Genomic DNA, 26193 nt, shown 5'->3' with positions numbered 1-26193 from the left:
GGTACTCCGCTGTACTTCGAGGGATTTTGACGATCCCATGTCGCCGAACCCGGGGGGTGGCCTCCACTTAAAGGGTCATGGTGCCCCCAACCGAGCCTTGGCTCTCGGAATGATCCTCATCTGATAAGATTATCGCGTTTGTCACCCGAAACCTCACTGCTAGCGATATTAAGTTATCAGATGGCACTAGGAGCCCGCCACCCCGACGCTTCGCTCCACTGCATTGCATGCCAACTGCACACGTGTTTCGTCCACCCACCACGTCGCCGGCGCTACGCCCGTCAGCCCGCCTCGCTTTCGGCGGATCAGTCGGGCAGCACAACATCATCCCAGGTCGCTACCGTTGCCGCCACGTCCGTCAGCGCAGCCGATGAGGGCGAACAGCAGCTTTGCATCTCACGTTGGCTCGATGTTAGAGTTGGCAAATGTTCCTTGAACTGGCTTGTGGCAGTGGTGTAACATCCGACAGTCTACCTGTACGCTCTCGCTAGTCCCAGGATCAGATCGGGGGCCCTGAACCTGACGGGCTCTAGCGTCCAGTCAGTCAGACCCAAGTGATGCGATGTGCATAGAGCCCCTGTGACACATCCCTGAGGCTCCAGCTCCTCCCTCCCGCAAATCAGGTTGCCGCGCTTGTCGCCTCCCGTGAGGCACATGCATGCGGTGTGCTGCGTCCGAGTTATTTATCATGTCTGAACATGTCGAACTCGGTCAGCTTGGAGCTGCGAAGCTTGCTGGTGTAACACCAAACTACAACGATTCGCCTGGGAACATGTCCGAAAGGGAAAGTCGCGTGCCGCTTCTGGGCTCGCCCGGCACGTCGAGGCATTCCGATGAAGAGTCTCGGGATTCTGATCACTATGGTACGTCCGGAAGTAAGCGCTCAGCCACGACGACAGTCCTTGATGCCGACAGCGATGAAGAAGACGACAACAATGTCACCAGCGATGCTCAAGGGGGAGTGCAGCAAGCTGATGCCATTAATCTTGTCTGGTCGCGAAGTGCTCTGATCCTAGCCTACTGCTTGTGAGTGACAGTTTGTCATCCATGCTATCGTCCTATATGATTTCGACGCTCATTCTGACACATTGGCAAGCATCTTTCTCTGCTCTTTTGCCCAGGCTCTACAATGGCAGATCCTCTCCAACCTGACCCCATACGTAACGAGCGAGTTCTCATCACACTCTTTAATTCCGACCATCGGTATTGTTTCATCCGTGTTGAGCGGCGTCTTGAAGTTGCCCATCTCCAAAGTCATCGACGCATGGGGTAGACCTCAGGGTTTGGCCGCCATGATTGTTCTAGCATCCATCGGCTTGATACTCATGGCAGCGTGCCAGGATGTTAAGACCTACGCTGCTGCTCAAGTAAGACGAACACGGGATGTAAAAGACCGAACAAACTAACAAAGGGTAACTGCAGGTGTTCTACCAAGTCGGAATCAGTGGGTTCTCCTACGTGCTGGACATCATCATCGCGGATACCTCATCCTTGAAGAACCGGACGCTCGCATTCGCATATTCCAACACCCCGAATCTGATCACCACGTTCATTGGACCTCCCATTGCTCGGGCATTCTACGAGCAGAGCAGCTGGCGCTGGGGCTTTGCATTTTCCGCGATCCTCTTCTTCGTCCTCTCTCTGCCCATCCTGACTATCTTGATGCTGAATGCGCGCAAAGCAAGAAGGCTCGGTTTGTTGAAGAAGAAGACAAAGAAGAGATGGACTCTGGAGTATTTGCAGGACAGCTTGAAAGAATACGACGGTACGTACCAACTAATCATTGGATCCCTCGGGGCTCAACATACTGACGATACCAGTTATCGGCGTTCTATTGGTCACAGCTGGGCTGACGATGGTCTTTGTGCCTTTTTCCCTTGGCACGCGTGCTGAGGACCAGGCAGGTCTGGCAGTACTAGTGACCGGTCTAGTACTCCTCGTTGCCTTTGCCTTCCATGAACGATACTATGCCACGCGGCCGGTCATCGCTTTCTCCCTGTTGTTTTCTCGAAACGTTGCCGGATCATGCTTTCTGTCTATTATCCTATTCGTAGCGTACAACGCTTGGGACTCGTATTATTCATCCTATCTTCAGGTTGTCCACGGTCTCAGCATTACGCAGGCGGGATATATCGATCATATCTATGGCTTTGGCTCGTGCTTGTGGGCAATCCTGGTGGGGTATTTGATCAGGGTTACGGACCGGTACAAGTGGCTTGCGTGGGCTGCTCTCCCCGTGCACATCCTGGGTGGTACTGCCATGATCTTCTTCCGACGCCCCGACACACATGTCAGCCTGTTGGTGCTGTGCCAGGTCCTCATTACCATCGGCGGGAGTACACTCGTGGTATGTGACCAGATGGCGGTCATGGCAGTTTGTAGTCACGAAGAGCTAGCATCGGTCATGGCTGTGCTTTTGCTGGCGGCGTACGTTGGCTCCGCCGGTGGGAATGCATTGAGTGGTGCCATTTGGAACAGCACTTTACCTAAAGCACTGAGCGAGCTACTGCCAAACTTGTCTCCGCGCGAGTTAGCTGCACTATGCTCAGACATCACAAAGCAGCTAAGCTATCCGATGGGCGACCCTATTCGAGACGCCATCATCACGGCTTACGACAGGGCACAAGTCAGGATGTGCATCACCGGCGCATTCATATCACTCTTGGAGATCGTAGCCGTGGCTATGTGGAAGGATGCGATAGTCAGTCAGGTGAAGCAGGTCAAAGGCAAGGTGATCTGAGAGCGCGCCAAGCAAAGAGTATACGGGCGAATACTAGCATGATATCACGATAGACTTTTAGAGCATGGTCTGGCGTTACGGAGTCGGGCGCTCCCTTGGAACGCTACCAACTAGCATAGAATATATCCCTTGGTTATTGACGCTATTACTTTAACGTGCCATTTTAGTGCTCGATAGTTCGCTAGCCAAACCAGATTGATAGACACGTCTAATCAGATATTTTTTTAGGCTTGTAAGCGGGGCATTACTATCAGCAAAGCGAGGCTTCGGATATACGATAATGCATCTATCAAGTTTCGGGTACGATTCTTGAGCGGGTGCGGCTGCTACTGTGTTAAGACAGACTGGCTTCAATATTGGTAAGTACATTTTGGTCCAGAATACAAGATGTGCTAATGGCCCTATCATAGCCCCAATTCCACCAGGTAGCATGGCGATGACGATGATTGCTCGTGTGGCAATGTGACACACCTCATGAAGTAGGTTGAAGTCGCACTACATGAAACTCGGTAGCTTGCTCCCATTTGGCTGGTCAACATTGAAGCCGATCTCGGCTCAAATGGCAAGCTTTCATCTCCGTACCATCGCCTGTAATCTTATCAGATGGATTGATTAGATCTTGATCTCCACACCACCCTGATTTTATCCCTGTCATTTGCAACGACGAAAGATTTTGCACGGGGTACAGTGGCTTGGTCGCTCATGGATCGTTGCCCCGAATGGCGCCATCTGGGACAGGTACCTCCCGTGTACTTCAGGAAATGTCGGGACTCGGGGTGGCACCCAAACCAAAGCAAGAGAAGGGATGCCGGTGGATCCAGCGGCTTGTGCTTCGTGTGCCTGTTTCTCGCGACACGAGGATCTAGCAGCCACCGTTTCCCTGGAAGTCTTCCATTCCGCAAAAGGAAGCCAAGTTGTGCCACAGGAGCCAAGCTTTAGCTCTCGCTCTACCACGCCGTCATGTCCCGAGCCAGTACTATGGTACATTGGCCCTTTGGCGATGTGTAACGCGATCTGGGGTCCATTAAGGTGGAAGATCCTGATCCCTGGACAACCCGGCCGGTACCAGCCCACGTCACTGGCTGCAAGTCGCAAGTCGAGGCGAGCTACTTTCGCGGTTAGATGCAAATCAAGTGATGCATCTTTGTTCCCATTGCGATGTTTGATTGATTCTGTCTAGAATCTCTTCTCTTCAGAGGCTTCTATCCCCTACCCATCCCAAATAGACACAATGGCTACACAGCCAGTGGTTTCGTCGTTCCCTTCGGCGCCTTTCGTGCAGGCAGAAAATCTCTCCATCCTACATGGCCCAGTCGATCCTCCTCTTGTGGACCTCACATTGGGCGAGCTTCTTGAACTTCAATGCCAGCACCATGGCACTCAGGAGTGCCTCGTCACCCCATGGAATGGCACCCGTTGGACATACAACGAGCTAAATCAGCAGAGTTCTCAGCTCGCCAAGGGTTTGATGTCTTTGGGTATCGGCGTTGGTGATAGAGTCGGCGTTATGGCAGGCAACTGTGCAGAATATGCGGCGATTTTCTTTGCCGTGGCACGTATCGGCGCAATCTTGGTCATTCTCAACAACACATACACTCCAACAGAAGCACAATATGCTTTGAAGTTCTCAGGTAAACACTGGCAGGTTACTTACGTGAAGAGGGCGTGTGCTAAATAAACTGTAGACTGTAAAGTTTTCTTCACGACCAAGAAGATCGGCCGGGTGGACAACACAAAACTCCTTTCGGAGTTGGCAACCCTGGAGCACAGCCCAAATGTTGTGATCATCCGAGGCGAATCAGGTTCATATCCAACCTACGGTGACCTCCTCAAGCAGGGGTTGAAAGTGAGCCACAACAGCTTGTACCGTCTGGGAAGAAAGGTCCTTGCCCACAATGTCTGCAATCTGCAGTTCACGAGTGGTACCACCGGCCTTCCAAAAGCTGCCATGCTGACGCATCACAACATTGTGAACAATTCCCGCTTCATTGGTGATCGGATGCGTCTCACTCCAGACGACGTTCTATGCTGCCCGCCACCACTATTCCACTGTTTTGGTCTGGTGCTTGGACTGATGGCTGTGCTTACCCATGGAGCAAAAATTGTCTTCCCTGAAGAGGTATTTGACCCAAGCGCAGTGCTACGCGCAATCTCGGATGAGCACTGCACAGCTGTACATGGAGTTCCGGCCATGTTCGATACCCTTTTCAACCTTCCTATGCCTCCCAACTTCAACTGCGACAGATTAAGGACAGGCATCGTTGCAGGCGCTCCGGTTCCGAGGTACCTGATGGAGCTCATGGTGGAGCGTTTCGGCATGACGGAATTTACTAGCAGCTATGGACTGACAGAGGCGTCGCCGACTTGCTTCAACGCTTTCACCGATGATGCAATCGACAAGCGGCTAACGACCGTGGGAACGTTGATGCCACACGCCCATGCCAAGATCGTAGATCATGAAGGCAACATTGTTCCTGTCGGCACCCGTGGTGAGCTATGCATTGGTGGGTACCAGCTTCAAGCCGGCTACTGGAATAACTCGGAGAAGACCGCTGAGGTTATGATCCGCGATGAAGCGGGTGTTCTCTGGCTTCATACGGGCGATGAGGCTGTCTTTGACGATCAGGGATATTGCACCATCACAGGGCGTTTCAAGGATATCATCATTCGGGGTAAGTAGAATAGAGACATTGAGTACGGACAACAGCTGATTTTAGTAGGCGGCGAGAATATCTACCCTCTTGAGATTGAGGAACGTTTGATGGCACATCCAGCTATCACTAAGGCCATTGTCACAGGTCTCAAGGATGCTCATTACGGCGAGGTTGTCGGTGCTTTCTTACAGGGTGATGGAAGCGGGGAACGCCCGACAGAGCAAGAGATGAGGGACTGGTGTCGCCAGAAGTTGGGAAAGCATAAGGCCCCTGCTCATATATTCTGGCTTGGTGAAGCGGGTGTGCCAGCTGACGTGCCACTCACTGGCAGCGGGAAGGTCAAGAAGTACGAAATGGCAAGATTCGGAGAGGAAATTCTGAGGAAAAGTCGTTTGGAGAAACTATGATGCTCTGATTTACTTGAAAGGATCAAATGCGGTTCAGAGGCTCAGATCATCTTCCTTCCGCTAACAGGCTCTCACGGTAGGGGAAAGAGAACGGTGCTCTCAAACCGCGGGTAAGACAATACCACTAAGGCAGATTTCACAAAACAGATTAGAGACAGGGTAGACCAAAATTTGATAGGGAGGCGCTCAGGTTTATTGGACAGTATGGGAAAGCTCCGCTAAAAAGCTCAGTACTATAATTAGTTGAATGTCTCAAAATGCGTATAGAGTTTGCATCTCCAGAGCCTGGTTGGTTGCTGAATCGCCGTCGCACAACTGATGATTGGTGGAAGTACCCATGGACGTCAAAGCGCCAGGACATAGTGTTGGTTTAGCCGCTTTAACCCACTCCGACCCCCGGCGGCGCATTCGCGATCTTCCCCGCACAAAACTTTCATCCACCGGCCTTGGGTCAAGAGACTTTTCAGCCTGCCATTGTTCAAGCTGCCGAAGGGGAACTGTATATCCGGGAGCTATTCGACGACACGGTGGAGTATGCCTTCACAGACAAAACCGAAAGATCCCAATGCTTTTCCTACTGTCCAGCTCACAGTCCTTGGTTCGTGCAACTGAAGTCGACCCTGACCGCCATCTTACTGACAAGACTGCAGCAATATGTCGCTTTTCAGAGCCAATCGCTTTCAACTCGATTCTTGCATACACTTATGTAATGGTGCAAGATCTTCATGATGGCGATGATACAGATGCCTCATTCTATGCCGGCCTGCTGGTCTCGGCCTATGCAGTCGCCGAGGCTATAACCGCCATGGGTTGGGGTATACTTTCAGACCACTATGGACGGAAGCCTGTAGTCTTGTTTGGTCTTGTTGGCGTCGCCATCTCCAGCTTAATCTTTGGCCTTGCACAGTCCTACTGGGTGGCGCTCTTGGCGAGGTTCATCGGCGGTGCCCTGAACGGCAACGTCTCCGTGATGCAGACGATGGTTGCTGAAATGGTCAAAGTCCCCGAACACGAGCCAAAAGCTTATGCTACGCAGCCCTTCGTATGGACCCTTGGCGGTATCGTCGGGTCGGCAATGGGAGGCTTCCTCGCTCAACCTGCACGGTTCTATCCCTCGGTGTTCCCAGCCGATGGACTGTTTGGCAAGTATCCTTACCTATTGCCTAACCTGGTCTCCGTGGCAGTCATTGTGCTTGCCATTCTCCAGGGAATCTTGTTCCTCGAGGAAACCAATCCACGGCATATGCGCGTTGATGATGATCATGCCGTCGAGGACGATGAGGCCACAGACGAAACAACGCCGCTTCGTGGCCCGCGCAGGAGAGATGTCAGGCAAAGCGCCGCTAGCGAGAGGCCACCGTTCATTGAAGAGAGCCTTCCTTTACCTCTCGAAGCGAACTTCGACTTGAGGAGATCTTCGTTTGGCACGGTGCATTCGATCAAGCTGCCTGCAGACGTCCGCCCGGGTCCCCCTACTCGGACGCCGACTAACCAGAGTTTCAAAGGCCGGACATTCAACTTCACCATCATCATGATAACAATCGCGCTAGTGATCTTCTCATATCATCAGATGGCATTTTGCACACTTTTGCCCACACACCTTCTTGACCGGCCGATGGCGCCGAGGGGCCAACTCGACCTGTGGGGTGGCTTGGGTTTCACGGTCCACGACGTTGGAATTTACTTGGCTGTGAACGGTATCATTGGTCTATTCATCCAGGGTGTTATATTTCCAATATTCATCGATCATGTCGGGGTTTGGAAGTCGTTTCTCCTAATGATCCTCCTTTACCCCACGGCTTACTTGCTCAACCCCTTCCTATCCGCGTTTCCCGACGGCCTCGTGTCTCCCGGCATCTACCTATCCATGATTCTGCAGAGCTTTTATGGAATTATTGTTGGGCCGTGTGCCCTGATACTGCTCAAAAATGCCACGCCGTCCCCGCTGGTCCTAGGCAAGGTAAACGGTCTGGCCATGGCTGCTTGTTGTCTGGCCAGGACCCTCAGCCCTCCGATTGTTGGCATTATCTATAGTGCGGGCGGCTCGGCTGCAGCTTGGTTCAGCTGCGCTGGGATCGCTGTCGTCGGGATCGTGCAGTCCTTCTGGGTACCTCGGAAGCATGCGGTTGAGCATGTCGAAGTGGAGAGCTCAGGTCTGTTTTCCGAACCTCATGGGTAGAAAACCTCATGAGTTGAAGTCACGGCGAGAAAGAACCCCACATTGGGTCAAGTTGCCTCGTCGTGAACTTTTCAGATTCTGGGAACACAGCCGTGGTACAGTGTACGCAGGGGACTCGTCACGATATCACGAGTCTCATAACAGAAGGTCGATGTCGCATTGGTTTTTAACATTTGATCTACTCATTGGCATGGCATAGGATGGTATTCTGGTATTTACATCTTGAACCTTTGTTCGGACGAAGATTTAACGAAGGGTTTTTGCGGCGCATCATATCTTATTCCTTCCAATTTCCTGATAGCATCATTCTTACGAGGGAGTACATTTGGCAACAAATAGACCGGTATGACTTATTTGACATCCTGCTACAGGAACGTCGCCTGGAAACTGTGATTCAGTCCCACTGTTAAAACTTATAGCCTCTTGGTTTGTGGACGGTTTTGAATAATAGCGAACAGTCAATATCGGTTCATTTTCCACCGAGGTATCTGTAAGGCGGTTCCATATGCTGCCCGAAAGCTGTAACTCCGAAGACAAGCTCGCGTGAGCATTTCTATGGCCTATGCACCCACCAATGTCTATCTTCGACGACTTCACTTTAACAAATCACCGTGTCTTTCCGTTTCGTGTGCCAGATACTTACCTGTCTTTGCCTCGTGTCGGATCGTCCGGTGAGCCATGATTTAGGGCTCGACACGGACCACTAATTTTGGTAGTAGCGCTTACCTCCAGCGAGCTCTCTGGCCCTGCTTGGCACCTGGGCAGCCTGGCGGGTGATAGTAGCCCCGCTAAGTGGGCGATATTCAGGTAGCATTCATTATGCCTATAGCAGGGATAGAGCCGTTTTGGTACTCAAACACCCCTGTAGACTGACGAGATTGATTAGATGCGATTGATAATTGGTGACGAGACTAATTTCTACTCCCCACATCTCGGGCAAATGCAAAGGCAGCACCTCACCGTTCATCATCCGCCCAACAAGTCCGAAGCGGAGTACCCCTCCCAATCTGATAAGCGTTACGTGTCAGACAATTGTGTCTCTGGTGCGCGATGGATCATCGTTCTCCATGTTTACGAGGGCATTTCGAGCCGGTGCTTTTCGCCCTTGTGGCCTCGTAGGGTTTGCTCGAGCAGAGGCGTGCCTTTCGCCAGAGCCCGATGCCGGGCAAGCTGGGGTATAACCACAGCGGAAGTTGCGGCCTCCTTCTGGAAATTATGAGGATTGGCGTCCGTGGCTCGCGGGGTTTGGCTCCATGGAGACGTCGACGTAGTGCAGGGTTATGCTTCCACCTGCTTGCCCAGGAATCCGGGTCCCGAAGACCCAATGGCACGGTCCGATAATGTCCTTTCTACGTGTGAATCCCCTGCTCAGTAATATCTACTTCTTCTTCCCTAGGCTATTTCCCGTTCCTGGTTTCCCAAACTCATCTCTCACACTGGCAAGGAACCGTTCTCAGATCCCGTCTTGCATTTCTCTCCATCAGCCCACAAAGCCCCTTGCACGCAAAATGACGTCCCACACTGATGCTGCCCGCAATGAGGCGAACCCTTGGCGAGTATTCATTGCTGGCGGTTGCTATTCTGGTCTGTCGGCGGCCATCCATCTGCTTGATAGATGTGACAGTGTTCCCGAGAAACCCGTGCATGTCGCTATCACCATTGTTGATGAGCGGGATGGCTTCTGTAGGTTGCCACACGCCACCCGGACCTGCCTGGCCCTAACAGCAATGGACTAATTTCGGTGCTCACTATAGACCATGTGATCGGCTCGCCGTTGGCCCTTGCTGATAAGAAGTACGCTGAGAAGGCCTGGGTAGAATACAAGGATGTCAAGATCCTCCAAAGGCCCGACGTCCAAATCGTCCATGGCAGCGTGACAAAGGTTGATCCTACCTCAAAGACTGCCACCATTCGCGAATCCAGCAACAACTCCGAACGTACCGAGTCCTACGACTTCTTCATCGGCGCGACCGGCTTGCGGAGGGTATGGCCCGTCGTACCCCAAGCACTCAGCAGGAAGACCTACCTCACCGAGGTAAACAGGCATATTGATGCTGTGACAAGCAGTGCTGACCCTGTGCTTGTTGTCGGTGGAGGTAAGAAGACCTCAGCACCATGACATCATGGCATTGCTGACAGTATCTAGGCGCCGTTGGTATCGAGATGGCTGCGGAGCTCAAGACGGTCCAGCCCAATGTAAAGGTTACTCTGGCGCACTCGAGAGCGAAACTTCTCTCGTCGGAGCCGCTCCCGGACATGGTTAAGGACTGCGCCTTGGACCTCGTCCGTGAGTCTGGTGTTGATCTTCTTATGGAGCATAGGCTGGTGAAGAGCACACCGATCAAGAATGCCGCAGGCCAAGACGCGTACGAGGTCGAGTTTGAGAACGGCCATAAAATGTTGGCAAGCGTGGTAGTCATGGCTATCTCCAAGAGTGTGCCATCAACAGACTTTTTGCCCAAGGAGGCGCTCAATGAGGAGGGGCTAGTGAACATTCTGCCTTCGCTGCAGCTTTCCAGCAAGGAAATCCCTAACGCGGAACGCCACTTTGCCGTTGGCGACTTGATTAACTGGTCAGGCATCAAGCGTTGTGGTGGTGCCATGCACGAGGGCAAGTACGCCGGTCTCAACATCCACCAAATGATGATGCACGAGATGGAGGGCAAGGACATCAAGTTTAACGAGATTGACGAGATACCGCCCATGATCGGCCTTGCTGTAGGCAAGAAGGCTGTATCGTATGGTCCCGAGGGAATGAACTCCGGCAAGCAGGTGATGCACTCATTTTTCGAGGAGGATTTAGGATTCAGAAGTAGGTTCTTCCCGCCTGGAGCAATAGTTGCCGGTAACTAACTTCTACTAGTCTGTTGGGATCACCTTCGCCTGGGCGGAAACCCTGCTTAATGTGATGGCGAAATTATATGAGGAGTTATGGGCATTGATGGAAAACGGTTTAGAATTATATCATTTGAGAATACATGAGAATACATATCTACAGCTTACATGCTTACGCAGTGCGGCTGTGATGAGTTATGAAGACACCAAAATATATAACGTATCAAACAAATTCAATTACTCCTCGTTACAAGTATTCAGTCTCAATCACGAAACTACAACTTGGGCAGCAGCCCAACATGGGTTCCACCAACTGCCTTCTCGCTCTCGGCCAAGGGCGAGAGTTGGAAGAACCTTTCCCTCGAGCATCGCACGAATGCGGAGCGCTTGTGCGGAAGATCGACGAACTTGTCCAGACCAAAACCGTGGATGAAATCGTAACCCAACACCGAGCTATTCGTATACTTCGGCTCTCCAACGACGAACATGGTGCGCGGGTCGTCGAGGAACAGGTAGTGCATGAGACTTGACCACCACGCCGTCACACGGTGAGCTCCGCGGAATCGAACGTCGCCGACGAGCGAGTGCCGACCGCGGTCGAAGTCGCCAGCACTGTAGTAAGCACCCAATCGGTCCTCCTGTTTCCTGTTAGCGTCGAAATCTCAGGAGTATTGGAGTTTACCAACCTTGGCCCAGTATACTTCGAAATATGCGAAGAAGGTATCGTCAAATCTTGCCAGAATCGTGACCTGGTGCGGATCGACGTGCTGCTTACGCAGGTACTCCCGGTGTTGTTCCAGTGTTCCCGTTTCGTTCCAACCCTGTGCCACACGTGGATCGTTCTGCCACTCATGGAACAGACGCAGATGTTCTTCGTTCTGGTAATCGAGGGCCACCATGGAGAAGTTTTCCTTGAGATGGGGGATCCAGCGACTGTAGATGACTGATCCGGGGCGGGGCTTGGCCGGTCGTCGAGGATGCCAGGTCAGAATGCTCGGCGGCTCGTTGGTCATTTTGTTCTCGTAGGGTGTCAATGGATAGGACGAGAGCGGCTTGCTCATCTCGACCCCATCGTCCTCAGGGATCCATGCGGTGCGAGGTCCGAATGGAGATCCGGCGCCTTGCCAGAAGGTGCTCCGCAAGAGCAGCAACTCATCCACAGCTTCCGATTCAGTAGGGTGGTCAATGGCCAACAAGACCGACTTGAGCTGGGTCGCGAGCTTCTCCTTTCCGGAGCCGTCCAGTGTCAAACGGCAATACTCCATCTGTGGCCTGATCGTGAACAGGACATAGACAAGAAGCCATGCTTGCGCGAGGGTAGGTGCTGATGTGCCATCCCAAGTAAACGTGGAGGAGGGCGATCGGCGAGCTCTTCCCCATGGGGTGTTGTTGGACTCAGCCGGCCTCTCGCTTGATTTCAAGTCTGCCGGCTCGGTGAAGAAGAGCGATGTGCTGTGGAGAGGTTCAGAAGGAGCCTTGCCATTGCCTGCTGCTTGGGGCTGGGCTTGGAGCAATTGAGCTCCGGCCTTGGAGGTTTTAGATGATTTCACCAAGACATAAGGTGTCAGGTATGGGTGAGGTAGCTTAAGCACCGGCTCGTTCTCTGCTGGGAAAGGCATGATGATTACGATTTGTGGACAAGCAACGAAGCTCTACGTTGACCGAAGCAATTGCTACACAGAGGAAAACAATCTCACTGGCCTCAGACCGAGTTGCGAAAAGTTTCCGCGAGCCCAGCCGACGAGCTTCACAAGCTCTAGTGGAGTGATGTCGCATCACCTCGCCAGCGTCGGCCACCGGTCCCTGCATCGCGGGATCTCATCACGTCACAAGTCGACCGACGAGGGTCCAAGAGACCTGCCCAAACGTCGCCATCTCCTAAGCCTTGTACCTCGAAGTACCCCGATGGACGACGCAATTTCCACATTGGACCAAGATCCAGAGCGGCATGCCTGTCGGGGATCAGAGTTTTCGCGACTACTGCAGGCCGACGACCACTCGGCGCTCGTCTTCTGGAGACGGCAGGTATTTTGCCATGGGGATGCTTGGCGGGCCATGCAAGAGCCGGATCTGATAACTTTATGTGGACTGCCAAGGGTGGGTTGGTGGGTTACCAGGGGGGTTTAGGTCCATCTGATAAAAAATCGCTCGTCAGAGATCCAGTCATTACCGACTTCGGATCTGATAAAACAGCTTGGCAGAGACGGCCGCCGGGTCGCCTCGGTTCGTATCCTCCTCCAGGTCATTCGTCGTAATTGCATGCTCAACTTCTTCGTTATATCCGTGTTCTCAATACCCCGACTGGTAATGAGCCGACTGTGGGGCAGTGTACCAGGTAGGGTAGGCCCGCCTGTACATCCTGCCCAGTCAAGGTGACCCTCCCTAATCCAAGTAGCGACTCGGCAAATGCTGTCCAACTAAGCAACGCTCGTTTACTGAGGCTATAGGCCAAGTTTGTAGTTGAAGTCTGCATTTATAGTCCTATACCAATGGATGACTCTCTGTATCTCGTGGTTTCTTATCATGGTCCACGATAGACATGTGTCATAACACATCGGCGTAGTGCTTGGCACATTCCGGCCGGCTAACGGCGATGACCGGTAACCAGCGGCGGTCCGGGACAGCCTGCGCAGACTGCCCGACACGCTGTTATCTTCATCACAACTTGCTTCAAGCATCACATCCATAGCAGCACAATAGGAACGATGGCAGACACCACGAACTCCGACATTGCATACCTTCTAAGCCTTCAGGCTGTCCGTGAGCGGGCTCAGCTGGTCCTGCAAGCTGCAAAAGAGGGGTCTCTGAACAGCTTCGAGTACCATGAAGATCGACTGCCAGCCGTGGCGGACTTCGTCATAGGGATTATCAACGTAAATTCTCTTGTGATGAATCGTCGCTAGCCTGTAGCTAACACTGGACTGTAGCGAGATTTCGGACCTGACAGGTTCTCGGAGATCCCTCCTCATGGCCGCTGGCAGCATTTCGACGTCGGCGGAGTGGCCCGCGTCGCACCGCTGCTGGAGAAATGGGAGTCCGAAGGTGCTGACAAGCTTGAGCGGACTCGTCGCCTGATCGACCTGTTCTTCGTGTCCGTACTGGTGGACGCCGGTGCCGGTGACGTGTGGAAGTTTACCGAGCCCGGAACCGGCCTGGTGTATGGTCGGAGCGAGGGTACCGCTATTGCATCACTCCATATGTTCACCTCTGGGGTCTTCAGCGGCCCCGGTGCAGCCGCCCACAGCGTCAATGGTAAAGAACCCGGATCCTGAATGCATGTTTCATGTCATGGTTGCTTACGTTCCATCTCACAGCTGTCGCGATGCAGTCTCTCAAGGACGATGTCTTCAGTCATCATTTCCAGACAAGCTCCGAGAACCCAATGGTCGGTGTATCCTCGCGCGTTGATCTTCTAAACAAGGTCGGAACCTCGCTTTTGAAGCTTCCTGAGATATTTGGGCCAGAGGGGAGACCTGGCAGCATGGTTGGTACGTTCATGTTGCCATCAAGGTTGACATCCCCCCGAGTAGCATGTGTACTAATACCGGGCAGATTACTTGACGAAAACGGCGAAGGATGCCAACACACTCGACTACGAATCGCTGTGGTCGGTCCTTCAGAAGGTCTTGATTCCATCCTGGCCAAAGAACCGTCCTTCTGTCGCAGGCAACCCTATTGGAGATGCCTGGCCACTGAAGGTCCTCGCCGACAAAGCTAAGAAAGATGGTAACGAGAAAGAAGTAGCTACTATTGTGCCTTTCCATAAGCTCACGCAATGGCTCGGATATTCGCTTACCATACCATTCGTTCGCGTGCTCGGTTTCAAAGTAGTGAACGGCAACCTGGGAACGGGGCTTCCCGAATACCGCAATGGAGGACTGTTCTACGATCTGGGTGCCCTCACGTTGAAGCCCGAGGTTCTCAAAGTAGGCCAGCAAGCATCGGGTCATGACGTCCCCCTATTCCCGGCTACCGGGGACACCATCGTGGAGTGGCGAGCCATGACGGTAGCGCTGCTGGACGAACTACACAAACTGGTATCTGCGCACTTTGAGAAGCAAGGAGTCACACTTACGATTGCCCAGATGCTGGAGGCAGGTACTTGGCTGGGCGGTCGGGAGCTGGCCGCCAAGCTTCGACCAGATACCAAGTCTAGCCCTTTACCTATCGACGGGGATGGAACGCTGTTCTAGATTTAAAGCGATAGAATATATAAAATTAGAAGGCCTTATCCCTCGCAAATAAACCCGAAAGGAAACATTCTCTTCATCGATGGCTCGATGTCATGCTGACCTTCACTTATGCCACATAGCCTGGCCGTGTTTGGAAATCTGTGTCATCCTTTGTCTTCGCCAGCTCATCCTCGTCGTCGTACCATTTGGCACGTACTTCTACCATATCGCCAGAGTTCCCCTGGAAGAAGTGTTTCTGGGACGTAGGAAGATGGACATGCATCGTGCGGTTCCCATGATAGGGGCTCTGAGAACTCATCAGTCCAGGCGACTACATCTGAAGTCTTCTGGGGTCATTGACTTACCTGATATCCCAAGCCCAGCATTACCCGGTGAGCCGTGCTGGAGTTAGGCATGCCAGCATGCCAAGTCCTCAGGTCCCGTACCATGATGTCTCCTCGGCGGCAGCAGGGCTGTATTGGCGGCCGAATTTCCATGCGTCGCTCCTTCGCCTCCTCCGAGATGGCTGGTAGTGGGTCGTCCATGCTCCCCCCTGGGTACGGCGCGATGTCTTCTGGGCTTGCAGGCATGCGCTGATCTCGCGATGTCGTGTGGGCGTGCGATCCCAGCCAGAACTCAGTAGCCCCATTCTCAATGCTGAAATCACACAATGGGATGTTGGCAATGAAGTAATAGAGGAATAGGGGGTGGTCATAGCGGCTGTCCTTGTGTGCGGGTTGGCGGATGCCACCGGTGTTCGACAGCGCTGTATTGGCAGTGAGCCAATTCCAGACTGGTCTATGCCCGAGGTAACTGGGATACTGTTTAGATGGCGAAGAGTTTCACTTGAGGCAACAAGGAGTCTCACGCATTTGCCAGCTGCAGTAGAAAAGGATTGAAGTATATATCCTTGCTCAAGTATTCAGACTCGGTGATTGGTGGTCTTTGCAGGATGTTTGCTGGCGACCCAAGTCAGTGGCTGCAAGTAGTCGGTCGAATGAGGAATGGATTGGTCCCTCACACTTGACCCCATGGTTGTAACCTTGTGTCGGGTCCGCTATTCTCATGTTTGCATCATCGCACATCCTCGCATTTAGTTTATCGATCACATCGATGGGTATAACACCCTTTAAAACTACCAGCCCATCCTGGTTCATCGCGTTCAATACCTTCACAAGTGTCTCTGGGCTGTACATGCCACTATTTAGCTCGTCTGCCGATGCAGAAATGCTTTGCACATCGTCGGAAGAAATGATCGCCATCGTATGATAGTCTAAGGGTGCAGGCTCGGTGGTTTGAGATGATTTCCTGTCAATCCTACAGTAAAGAGTAATCACGTTGTCAAGAGGGATGGATGAGTGAGATATCACTACTGTTATCTTGTGAGATGCGGGGGAAGTGGAACTGTATGCTGCAAGCTGCTTATTTGAGTAAGGCTGTTCTAATAAAAGACCGCTCCATGCCCAAGAAGAAAACTAAGTGTCTTCTTCAATCTAATTAGACTGACTGATACGGAACTTTTATACTCCCGAACACAATGACCGAACTGCAACAGCCAGATGCTTTTTGTTCGAATTCAAGATGTGTGGAGTCTCGTACACTCCTGGGCATAACCATCCCCCCAACTACGACCGCTCTACACGAGTCCAGACAGAGAAGAAAAGTCTCGGCGCCGTCAGGTAGTGGGTTTCCCTGAGTCCTTATCCGTGTGTGCTCTTTATCCACGGAAAAAATTGGCAAGCCTCGACTCGAAGAATCTTGCAAACCTACCAGTGAAAAGCGGGTAGCCCGCATTCACAGTTTGACAGTCGATGGTATACCCCACCAACGGCGGATTCAGGGTCTAACAACCAGGCCGTTGAAGATTTAGTGAGACCATGGTTGGCCAATCCAACTACCGAACGACCACGAGACAGCTCCACTAGTACCCAGTAAAGCCGACACCAACTGGACTATTACGCAACCTCGGGAAAATCCGAGATACACAGATGGAGGTTGTGAAATACTGAATTACTGCCCCGAATGGTTTTCCGTTGCCGGTCGATAAAGTCTGAAACTGCGGTCGAGCTTGATTCCCCTGTCGCGTCGCAGATAACCTCAATAAGCAGTCCACGATGAGCGGCAAGCTTGCACAGTCGACTCGGTCGAGGGTGGGTGAGGCGAAGGCCTCTGTGGTAACCGCCTGTTCGAGCTGGCCCAACTTGAAGCAGGCTCTTCAGGTTCGCAACAGTCTTGCCCAGGGTGAATCTGGCTATATCGATGCCGACCCAGACTGGATCAACGAAGGTTGGTGTCCGCCATCATCCTGGATCAGTAGATGCTGACCTCCTCAAGACCTCGAGCCGACGCCGCCGGAGAAAAGAAGTAAGTCATGATCTTGCGAGGCAGAGGTGTTCTTCAGCACAGTGGGCCTGACCATGGCGATTGTAGCATGGGGCTTCAAGACGTACTGTCTCTTCTACTTCGGCGTGTCCTTTGGAAATTGGACTCTGGGCTCGGTAAGCGCGTTCGGCCACTAGGTTCGAGGCACGGGCGATAGCTGATCAGTCTCCCTCAACCCAACAGACAATGGTCGGAATCGGCCTGAGCTGGTGGCAGGCTATCGTCGTCATATTTGTGTCTCAGACCATCGCCTCGGTGGCCATGGCCTTCAACTCGCGTGCGGCATCCAAGTATCATCTCGGCTATCCAGCTATCAGCCGCGCCGTGTTCGGCATGTACGGCAGCTACTACTTTGTAGGTGCTCGCGCGGTTCTAGCTGCAGTGTGGTACGGGATTCAACGTAAGTGAATACATTTTGCATGTGCGCCAGGGCGGTCCGTACTGACGTCTCAAAAGTCTATTCGGGGTCCGGGCACGTTGGCAACATGCTTCGCGCGATCTTCGGTGATGCTTACAAGAACATCCCGAATCACATCCCTGAGTCTGCTGGTATTACGACCAAGGGCATGCTCGCATTCTTCCTGTTCTGGTTGATACACCTTGTGTTCTGCTTCTTCCGTCCCTACCAGCTGGTAAGGTTTTTCTGGTTCAAAGGTTTCATCATGCTCCCCGCAGTCGCTGGTGTCTTCATATACTGTATGATTGAATCAGACGGCAAGGTAAATCACACTCTACCGCAAGTCAGCGTCAAGGGTGGCCTTGGCTGGGCTATCATGCACGGCATAAACAGTGGTATGGGGTAAGTCATGGTATCGAAAGCCTTCTTTTGTGATTGCTGCTGACATTGTGCAGAAATACTGCGACATTGATCACGAACCAGCCTGATATAGCTCGATGGAGTAAAACACCAAATGCATCTATCTTTTCTCAACTCGTCAGTTTACCGCATACCACTTTTATGTCACATCTGCTGACATTTCGCAGTTGATACAGCCACTGGCCGTAACACTCTCGGCTGCTTTTGGTATTCTGGCCACGGCCGGTATCAATGGCAAGTGGGGTCTTGAGCTTTGGTGAGGACACTTAAGTATCCTTTGACTTGCCACAGTGCTAATCATGAATTAGGAATCCATGGGATCTACTAGATGCAATTCAAGATCATCACAATGGGTCTGGGGCTCGATTTGCGCTTTTCCTGGCCGCCTTCTGTTGGACCTGCAGCATTCTGGGTACCAATATTGCGGCAAACATGATTTCGTTTGGTTCAGACGCAGCCCTGCTCTGGCCGCGGTACATTGACATGAAGCGCGGGTTCTTCATTGCTCAGCTCCTCGGGTTCGCCATCGTACCATGGAAGATTCTGGCGTCGGCTGAAATCTTTACCACCTTCCTCTCAGGCTATGGGCTGTTCATGGCTAGTGTTGTAGCTATTATGATTTCCGAGTGTAAGTATACTCGGTTGTGTGGAGCGCGTTCTGGAAAGCTAACAAAAGGCTGCTAGACTTCATCCTGTGCCGAGGAAACATCATGACGGCTTGGCTATTCAACCCCGGGAAGACGAACGTGCACTACCGATACCACCGCGGGTGGAACGTGCAAGCCGTGATTGCTTATCTCGCGGGTATCGCACTACCGTTTCCAGGATTTGCCGCGTCTCTAGGCGCAACAGGTGTCAACCAGGCCGGCAATGATCTGTTCTACATGGGATGGCTACTGTCGTTCTGCACCTCATTTGCAGCCTACACCATCATTTGCAAGTTTTGGCCGACTAGGAACCAGAAGTTGATCCGGGAGCAAGGCATGGCCTGGGAAGACAGCGCTCGGCTCAGCCTCGACGGAGAAGAAGCAGCGACTCCGCAGGTTGCAGTGGACGGAGACGAGACCAAGAGGGAGACTTCGGTTTAGCGGCTGTCTTTACTGGGGGGCTTCAGATTGAGACGCGTCGGGTTTGGTCGCCTTTGAAAGTCACAGAAGCAGCTCTTCTCCGAGGTTGGGAGCATCCTCACAAGCGCACGCCGGGGAAGCTCTTAGGCATCTGGACGGTGAAGTCTCTTCTCGGTGGGAAAGCAGGTGATATAACAACAGCACCCGGGAAAGGCAGGTACATGGCGTTTGGGACAGATAGAGAAATCCCGTCACAATGCCAACGCAAGACTTTGGCGAGGTCGTGAGAGTACCCAAAGGTCTGGCTCGGGGGCCAAGGACGCCCGGGAAGCCCAGGGAGGCCAAGCAGAACAGGGCACTCAGGCTGTGACAAGGTTTCCCCAACAGCGCGGAGGTTTTGGTCCCCCGGCGGTCGCAGCGCCCCTGGCGGCCTTCTGGCCCCTTCTGATGCGCCGCCCATCAGCCCCGCAATATCTACCCCAATTCTCCAAATTCTCCAAGGCACGGCGTCTTACGGGCCGTTCCTGCATTGGCCTCTGGTCGGTCTCGTAATAGTGTGCATCATTCTACGTCACTGGCAGACAGCTAACTAAGCTCCATTGAATTGGGGCGTCGTAGGAATGACGACAGTTCGATGGCTTCCCGTTTGTGTCTCGGAAGCTTGCAAAGTACAAGCGTGGTTTGAGTGGATGGGAGATTCTTAACTCTTTACCTTCCCGGCTCTCCATCGTCGCAATTCCTGTCCTCGTAACATACACCTCTCATCATCACACGAACCACCCCGACGCCATCCTTCATCCCCCTGTCGAGAAGCCACGAACACAGTCTTCACACTCACAGTTCATTCCTCGCACAATGTTGCCTGTCAGATCAGTTGCCCGCTCGGGTGTGCCTAGAGCTGCAGCTCGTCCCGCGAGAGTCCCGCGCTCGCAGCCACGGTTCCAGTCCACCACCTCATCATCTTCGGCCAGTACTGGCCCGTCCGGCAGTTCTCACATTGCATCTGGTGTTGCAGGCGGCGTGGCTGCCGCGTCGTTGCTCTATGGCGTCTACTACTTCAGCCCGTCTGGGCGCATGTCTCGCACTGTCAACAAGACCGTCAAAGAGGCAAATAACAAGTACAAGGAAGCCGCTCAAAAGCTCCAGCAATCCACCCCAGATGCGGACCAGACAATCAACTCCATCAAGCAATTCTGCTACTCGTATGTTGCCTGGGTGCCCGGCGGTCGCCAGTACGTCGACGCTGCCTTCAAGGATATTGAGACGGTTCGCAAGAACCACCGCGAGGAGGCTGATCAACTGGTCAACGATGCCTACAAGCAGTTCCAGGACCTTTCCAAGTCGGGTCTTAGCATTGAGACCGCTTCCAAGGCTGCTGAAGTCTTGGCAGACCTCTCCAAGAAGGTTGGCAGCCTCGCGAGCGATGCCTTGACCGACGTTCTCGACAACCACCCAGAGCTGAAGGAGAAGTTTGGTGGAAGCATCGATCAGCTCAAGCGCATGGGCGACCAGTACGGTCCTGAGGCCAAGAAGCAGGTTGACGAGACCTGGCAGCAGGTCCGAGACGTTCTCGGTGGTGGCCTCACCGCCGCCAACTTCGACAAAGCTCGCAAACTCATCCAAGAGAAGGTCGAGCAAGTCAAAAAGCTCGGAGACGAGGCTTGGAAGAAGGGTCTTGAGCAAGCCAAGCCTTTGTTGGACAAGAACCCCAAGGTCAAGGAGCTGGTCGAGAAGAATGCCGACGACCTGAAGCAGGGCAACGTCCAGGAGCTTTTCCAGCAGGCAAAGAAGGCAGTGGAGTCGGGTGAGACTGGCAGCTTCGAGGACTACATCAACAAGGCTGTCAAGAAGACCAAGTCAAAGGGCTCGCAACTCACCTCAGGTTCTGGGCTTGAGCAGTACTTCGACATGATCCCCAACGGTAGCGAGATTCTTTCCAAGCTGCAGCAGATGAAGGAAGTGGCGGAGAAGCATGGTGACGAGGGCGAGAAGCTTGTCAAGGAGACAATGAACGAACTGAAGCAGGTGCTCGAGGGCAAGTCCAAAAAGGCGCAGGAGATCATTGACAATGCGAAGAAGGAGTCAAAGTAGATCCCAACCGCATCTCACGTCATGACATAGTTATAGCATTGTATTGTATAGCAAGGTGACCTGCAGGTTGCCTAGATGAAGGGAGGAGTAATTGACGATACCCAAATCACCAAATGGTTTTTCATATTACCATTATCAATTCCGTTAATGAGTTCCAGTCAGCGGGTTTGGTAAAACTACATGATTGAATGCTGTTAGCCGTGGAAGAATACGTGCTTGTTATTTATCATGCGCAGCCCAAGGAGAGTGAACTAAGTCTTAACGATACAACCGCCCACTGCTATGAAGTCGCACTTGTCCTTCATTCTACATAGTACAATTTCACAGCGCGAGTTTCTTACTCGCTGCACTTTAATGAACTTGCGCTTGACTGACCTGTTCTTGGTTGGATACGATACTGCTGTTGGATCAAACCGGGACGGGGCGCCCTCTCGTCGCCGACCCACGTTGGCCATGAGAAGCTGGGAAAAGTTTCCAACGGCGCACCAGCGGCAATTCAACTCCACCTGAGTGGTCCAAAGATTTTCTCACAGTATAAGCTGGTTCCAGAAATGCTCGCCGCACAGCCCTTAGGTTCTCGTGCCGCGTCCATATTGAAGCCACACACTTGAGCAGGCCCGACGCTACTGGAACCGCATATCCAACCTTAAGGATTACTAAACCATCCCCTTCACGTTGAGCTCTGCGAGAGTATAATACTCATCAGCATAGCCTTACCAACACGAACTGATCATGGCTATTAGAACCTACCACGGCTCTTGTTCTCTCTTGCACCAATGTCAGTAGAGTTCCTTATAGATTGTATGAACTTGTATCGGCCTACTCGACACCTAAAGCCGGAATGAGATCTCCGGCAACCCTACGCAAGCGGCTGCAAGGCCCAGAGTTCATGGCATGAGATTGGCATTAACAGCAAAAATGCAACGACCGACGTAGGATTCGAACCCACAATCTTCAGAGATAAACAAACAATACGCCGAAATCTGACGCCCTACCATTGGGCCAGCCGGTCTCGGATGTTTCCGGGTGATTGTTGTTGAGATTGCGGATCTACGCTGCTCTATGTGGGCACCAGACACGAGCTACGTGCGCTGGGGCTAGATCCGAGACAATGACTTTGTATGTGTATAGAGCGGCGGCATTAGCGAGGGCGTACTGCTTGTCCATATCGCTCTCTCACCGGTTGACCACATATTCTCGGCGTGGACGTATGTTGGATTTTCGTCTGTGCACATGTATAGCGTGGGGCGGGCACTACGATCAAGGATCCAGGGTGTTTGCAAAACAGGCACTTTAGTTACTTAGTCATTCAGCGTGTAGTGAAGTATAACAAGGTTAACGCCTAGGGTGCAATCGAAACAGTATAAGTACCTACGTAACTATGTAAGTTGAACGGGAATCTCAATGGTGACCCGGACTGAAGTCGATATACAGCACAATCTGAGGCCAACGCTAGAATTGTGCAGTACATGGGCACATCCTATTTCAAGCAGTTAAAGAAATGATGTTCCTCTCTCAAGTCGATAATTTGAACTTCGCATTTTGGCGAAAGAAATATCTCGTTCACGGTGCGGCATGCAGCTTCTCTAGAGCCATCGATGGCAACCAAGCTATAACTGCAGGCGCCCCGAGTAATGAAGACATGCAGTTGGCCATGGAACTTTAGGCTTGCCGTAACCTGGCCCTACAAGGCAAAGATAAGAACGTCCTGCCAAGCATCGTATCGAGTGGTAGTTGAACAACTTCTACGTTCGAACCGACTCGAGGTCCTTGGTGCAGGGGTGGTATTAATAGCTCTGGCCCCGCCATTCCTGGGTGGAGCAGGTTGATCCCTGACGACAACGCGCTCTTCACGAGGAATCCTTCGGCCGTCCGCCAATAGACTCGTCTTACACATTTAAGCAAGCGAGTGGCTGTGCCTTGATTCCAGAGCAGGCAGAACATAATACGAAGTAGTAGATAGCTTCATATCTTGATTAAAACAAACTCGGGTGACATAATGAAGCTGAGATGCCTTCTGCAATTGAGTAAGCTAAACACCATCGGAACGTCAAAATGCAAGGTAGGGGGAGAAAAGACTTTGCCAACAGCCCCCCTGCCTATGCGGTGAGCGACCGAGAGTCATTTGCGGGACCATCGCGGCTGAACTCGGGCTTCTCAACCTTCTCATTGAGCGAGGCGCCACAACACCCGGAAGTCAACAGTTGCTTGGCCCACTTGAAGCTTCTATTCACTTTCCACAATCTCAAGGAAGACGTCGGGTATACCGACGGGCTCTGGGGTCTTTGGGACTCTAGTTATCCCGCTACTCCCACCAACCCAAACAAGGCTCTGGCGATCATCCGCGAGAAGAGGTGGGCTCTCTATGTCGCAAGAGCTGTAGATCGATATGAGGCATGGTGGAACACACTCGGCGGCCAGTTTCTCACCGAGAGGGACATGGAAAAGGACCGGACTCGGTATCTGAATTTTATGGCCAACTGGGAACCTATGAACTGGAGCGAAGATGCCATGCCACCACTTGGTATGTATTTGTCGCAGTCCTGCGTGGCTGGAATCTGCGTTACTTACACGGATCAGATGTGCTGCTAGTTCTGCACGCCCATATGTTGAACCCGAGACTATTCCTCGAGGTGGGTCGGAGCCCAGACTCGTAGGAGCAGAGCTTTATGCTGACGGTAATCATCAAGGACTGCCTCCGGTATGGGCACAGGGCGTTATGGACAACGGGTCTACCATTGCACATCCTGGACAACATGATCGACCCAAGCTCTCATTACGTTGCCTCGGAGAGCTGTAAGTCAAACTGGACCCAGAAAACGGGCCTGGAATGGTATAACACGAGCGATCCGATGGTGAAAACTATCCGGTGCCCTGCCTGCTCAGCTGTCGTCGACATCCCTTGGACAACTTGCAGCCAACATGAGCGGCCCGATGCCAAATTCCCTCCTCCAAGGCCCAACAACCTTGTCGGCAAGGGTTTTGGCGATGGTGACCTCAACCATCCGTGTCCGAGATGTGGGATCATCATTGATCACGAGCTCAACAGGTTATCCAAGTTTAGGAATGACGCCAAGGATCTTGTTAACAATGATCAGCCTCTACCCGGCACAATCCTAGATTCGAAGACGGGGATGCCCACAGAGGCATCTCGGAGCGACTCCCCAAGACTTTTCCCCAATAGGCTGCTGAGAAGAGGGGTGTTGGCGCAGGTTGTAGACCTGTTGAAGCCAGGAGATGAGAGGCGTCCCAGCATGAGTATGGTCAAAGACATTATCGAGACAGCCATCAAGGACCAAGCTCTACTCAAGAGAACAAATGGCGGCAGAAAGCCAAACGCTGCCGCCAGGCAACAGATCCGGAAGATGATGAGTCGGTATTGGGATAATTCATCCCCCTTTGCTTTGGAGCTGGTCGGGGCCGTCCTACGGCAGGGCATATTCACACAGAAGATGTACAAGGTCCGATATTCCACATCCAGATCCCTTCGCGGAGAGCCTCGCGCTGACTTGGTGACAGATTGACTGGCTGCACAGCCCGGAAGCCTCGCAGTCGATGGCTCGGCTCTTACGGAAGTACGGGCGGTTCTTCCAGATCATGGTCCAGAATCCAGACCAGGTCGTTGTGCCGACGTTGGACGTAGACTTGGCGTGGCACACGCACCAGCTCAGCCCGCGGCACTACTACAACTACGCCAGGAGCAAGACGGGGTCTTTCACCGACCACCAGGACAAGGTGGACGAAGACAAGCTGTCCGCGGCGTTCGAGTGGACATCAAGCACCTACATGACCATGTATCAGGAGGTTTACTCGGAGTGTGTTTGTTGGTATTGTGAGAGTATGTTCGACCGAACCCCCTCAGCGCAGAGCTGCTAGTAACTAATAGTCATCAGCCATCCGAGCCTGGCGCGTCTCGGCATTTAGCGCTGCCTTCAATGCATCGAAACCAGAAAAGAGTACGTGGATACTGGGCGAATGCCCAAGCATGGTGTCTCCGAGGCTGGCAGAACTCTTCGCTGACTTTTGATCTTGGATATGCAGTCTCTCAAGCCTGGTATGACTCTGGTGCAGCATACGCCAACCCACCATCCACATCTGCGCACATCTCTACGCACGCCGCCGTCAAAGTGAACGAGACAGAGGCCCGGAGAAAGGTGACACGGCATATGCGGGCACTTTATAGGTCCAGGTTGGAGCAGAACTACGCCAAGGCCGTCAAACGCGCCAACAAGAAGGGTCGCGATCTCGGGCCCCGGGAGAGGAAATACCGACATTGGGGCTATAATCATGTCCTCGAGGGTCCTTGGTCCCACCCTCATTACCTGGAAGCAGCGATGTACGCAACAGACCCGACGCGGGTCAATGCAGGGGACGGTGTACCCGGCGGCTGCGTTGCAGCCACATGTGGAGGGTCGGCAGGTTGTGGCTCCGGGACCTTGTCCATGTGTGGCACATCCGTGAGTCATTTTCGCTCTCATTTCTTGACAGGCCAGCTACTAATGCCTAATCAAGGGACCAAGCTCATGAATGGGGTTTCCATACTAACGAATTGGACTATCTAAATGGCATGAACAATTTAAAGCTTAATCTTAGTGGTATTACCTAATATAGAGGTCCATGTAATGAATGATTGGCGAGAGAGGAGGGGATACTGCGTTAGTTATTATCGTCAAACCTGGAGTGCAGGAAATGTGAGCAAAGCGACTTGACTGAGACAGCATAACGTTGAGAATCGCTAGGTTTAGCTTGATAATGAACTATAAGAACGTACCAACAGAAGATACACAACGTCATTCTAGAAACAGCGAGGATTTGACCTGCCAGTCTAGGGGTAGCACAGATGGGACGA

General features: G+C 52.6%; 8 protein-coding genes across 8 annotated transcripts; 6 read left to right on the top strand and 2 right to left on the bottom strand.

Moving 5' to 3' along the window:
* Positions 1 to 688: 688 nt before the first annotated feature.
* Positions 689 to 2740, top strand: JN550_004456 (uncharacterized protein; the record flags this gene model as incomplete). Its single annotated transcript, XM_049315973.1, has 4 exons — positions 689 to 1026; positions 1097 to 1367; positions 1423 to 1765; positions 1821 to 2740. The coding sequence occupies 4 exons, from the start codon at positions 689 to 691 to the stop codon at positions 2738 to 2740; spliced, it is 1872 nt and encodes a 623-aa protein (XP_049173528.1).
* Positions 2741 to 3971: 1231 nt separating this feature from the next.
* On the top strand, positions 3972 to 5801 carry JN550_004455 (uncharacterized protein; the record flags this gene model as incomplete). The annotated part of the gene is made up of 3 exons (XM_049315972.1): positions 3972 to 4371; positions 4426 to 5412; positions 5461 to 5801. The coding sequence occupies 3 exons, from the start codon at positions 3972 to 3974 to the stop codon at positions 5799 to 5801; spliced, it is 1728 nt and encodes a 575-aa protein (XP_049173527.1).
* Positions 5802 to 6366: 565 nt separating this feature from the next.
* Positions 6367 to 7980, top strand: JN550_004454 (uncharacterized protein; the record flags this gene model as incomplete). Its single annotated transcript, XM_049315971.1, has 1 exon — positions 6367 to 7980. The coding sequence occupies one exon, from the start codon at positions 6367 to 6369 to the stop codon at positions 7978 to 7980; it is 1614 nt and encodes a 537-aa protein (XP_049173526.1).
* A 1508-nt stretch (positions 7981 to 9488) lies between these two features.
* On the top strand, positions 9489 to 10884 carry JN550_004453 (uncharacterized protein; the record flags this gene model as incomplete). The annotated part of the gene is made up of 4 exons (XM_049315970.1): positions 9489 to 9663; positions 9735 to 10076; positions 10127 to 10792; positions 10844 to 10884. 4 exons carry the CDS (start codon positions 9489 to 9491, stop codon positions 10882 to 10884), a joined length of 1224 nt encoding a protein of 407 aa, XP_049173525.1.
* A 206-nt stretch (positions 10885 to 11090) lies between these two features.
* JN550_004452 (uncharacterized protein) lies at positions 11091 to 12434 on the bottom strand (the record flags this gene model as incomplete). Its single annotated transcript, XM_049315969.1, has 2 exons — positions 11091 to 11453; positions 11502 to 12434. 2 exons carry the CDS (start codon positions 12432 to 12434, stop codon positions 11091 to 11093), a joined length of 1296 nt encoding a protein of 431 aa, XP_049173524.1.
* Positions 12435 to 13520: 1086 nt separating this feature from the next.
* Positions 13521 to 15008, top strand: JN550_004451 (uncharacterized protein; the record flags this gene model as incomplete). The annotated part of the gene is made up of 4 exons (XM_049315968.1): positions 13521 to 13688; positions 13743 to 14067; positions 14130 to 14303; positions 14368 to 15008. The coding sequence occupies 4 exons, from the start codon at positions 13521 to 13523 to the stop codon at positions 15006 to 15008; spliced, it is 1308 nt and encodes a 435-aa protein (XP_049173523.1).
* A 106-nt stretch (positions 15009 to 15114) lies between these two features.
* Positions 15115 to 16054, bottom strand: JN550_004450 (uncharacterized protein; the record flags this gene model as incomplete). Its single annotated transcript, XM_049315967.1, has 4 exons — positions 15115 to 15294; positions 15353 to 15800; positions 15856 to 15946; positions 16009 to 16054. 4 exons carry the CDS (start codon positions 16052 to 16054, stop codon positions 15115 to 15117), a joined length of 765 nt encoding a protein of 254 aa, XP_049173522.1.
* A 7345-nt stretch (positions 16055 to 23399) lies between these two features.
* Positions 23400 to 25871, top strand: JN550_004449 (uncharacterized protein; the record flags this gene model as incomplete). The annotated part of the gene is made up of 7 exons (XM_049315966.1): positions 23400 to 23868; positions 23925 to 23977; positions 24035 to 24805; positions 24864 to 25182; positions 25238 to 25300; positions 25386 to 25801; positions 25857 to 25871. The coding sequence occupies 7 exons, from the start codon at positions 23400 to 23402 to the stop codon at positions 25869 to 25871; spliced, it is 2106 nt and encodes a 701-aa protein (XP_049173521.1).
* Between the last annotated feature and the right edge of the window lie 322 nt (positions 25872 to 26193).

The sequence above is a fragment of the Neoarthrinium moseri genome, assembly GCF_022829205.1.
Source record: "Neoarthrinium moseri strain CBS 164.80 chromosome Unknown scaffold12_Wmoseri_CBS_16480, whole genome shotgun sequence".
Lineage (NCBI taxonomy): Eukaryota > Fungi > Ascomycota > Sordariomycetes > Amphisphaeriales > Apiosporaceae > Neoarthrinium > Neoarthrinium moseri.
Note: the sequence above shows the minus strand (reverse complement) of the source record. Positions and strands in the feature narration are given on the sequence as shown.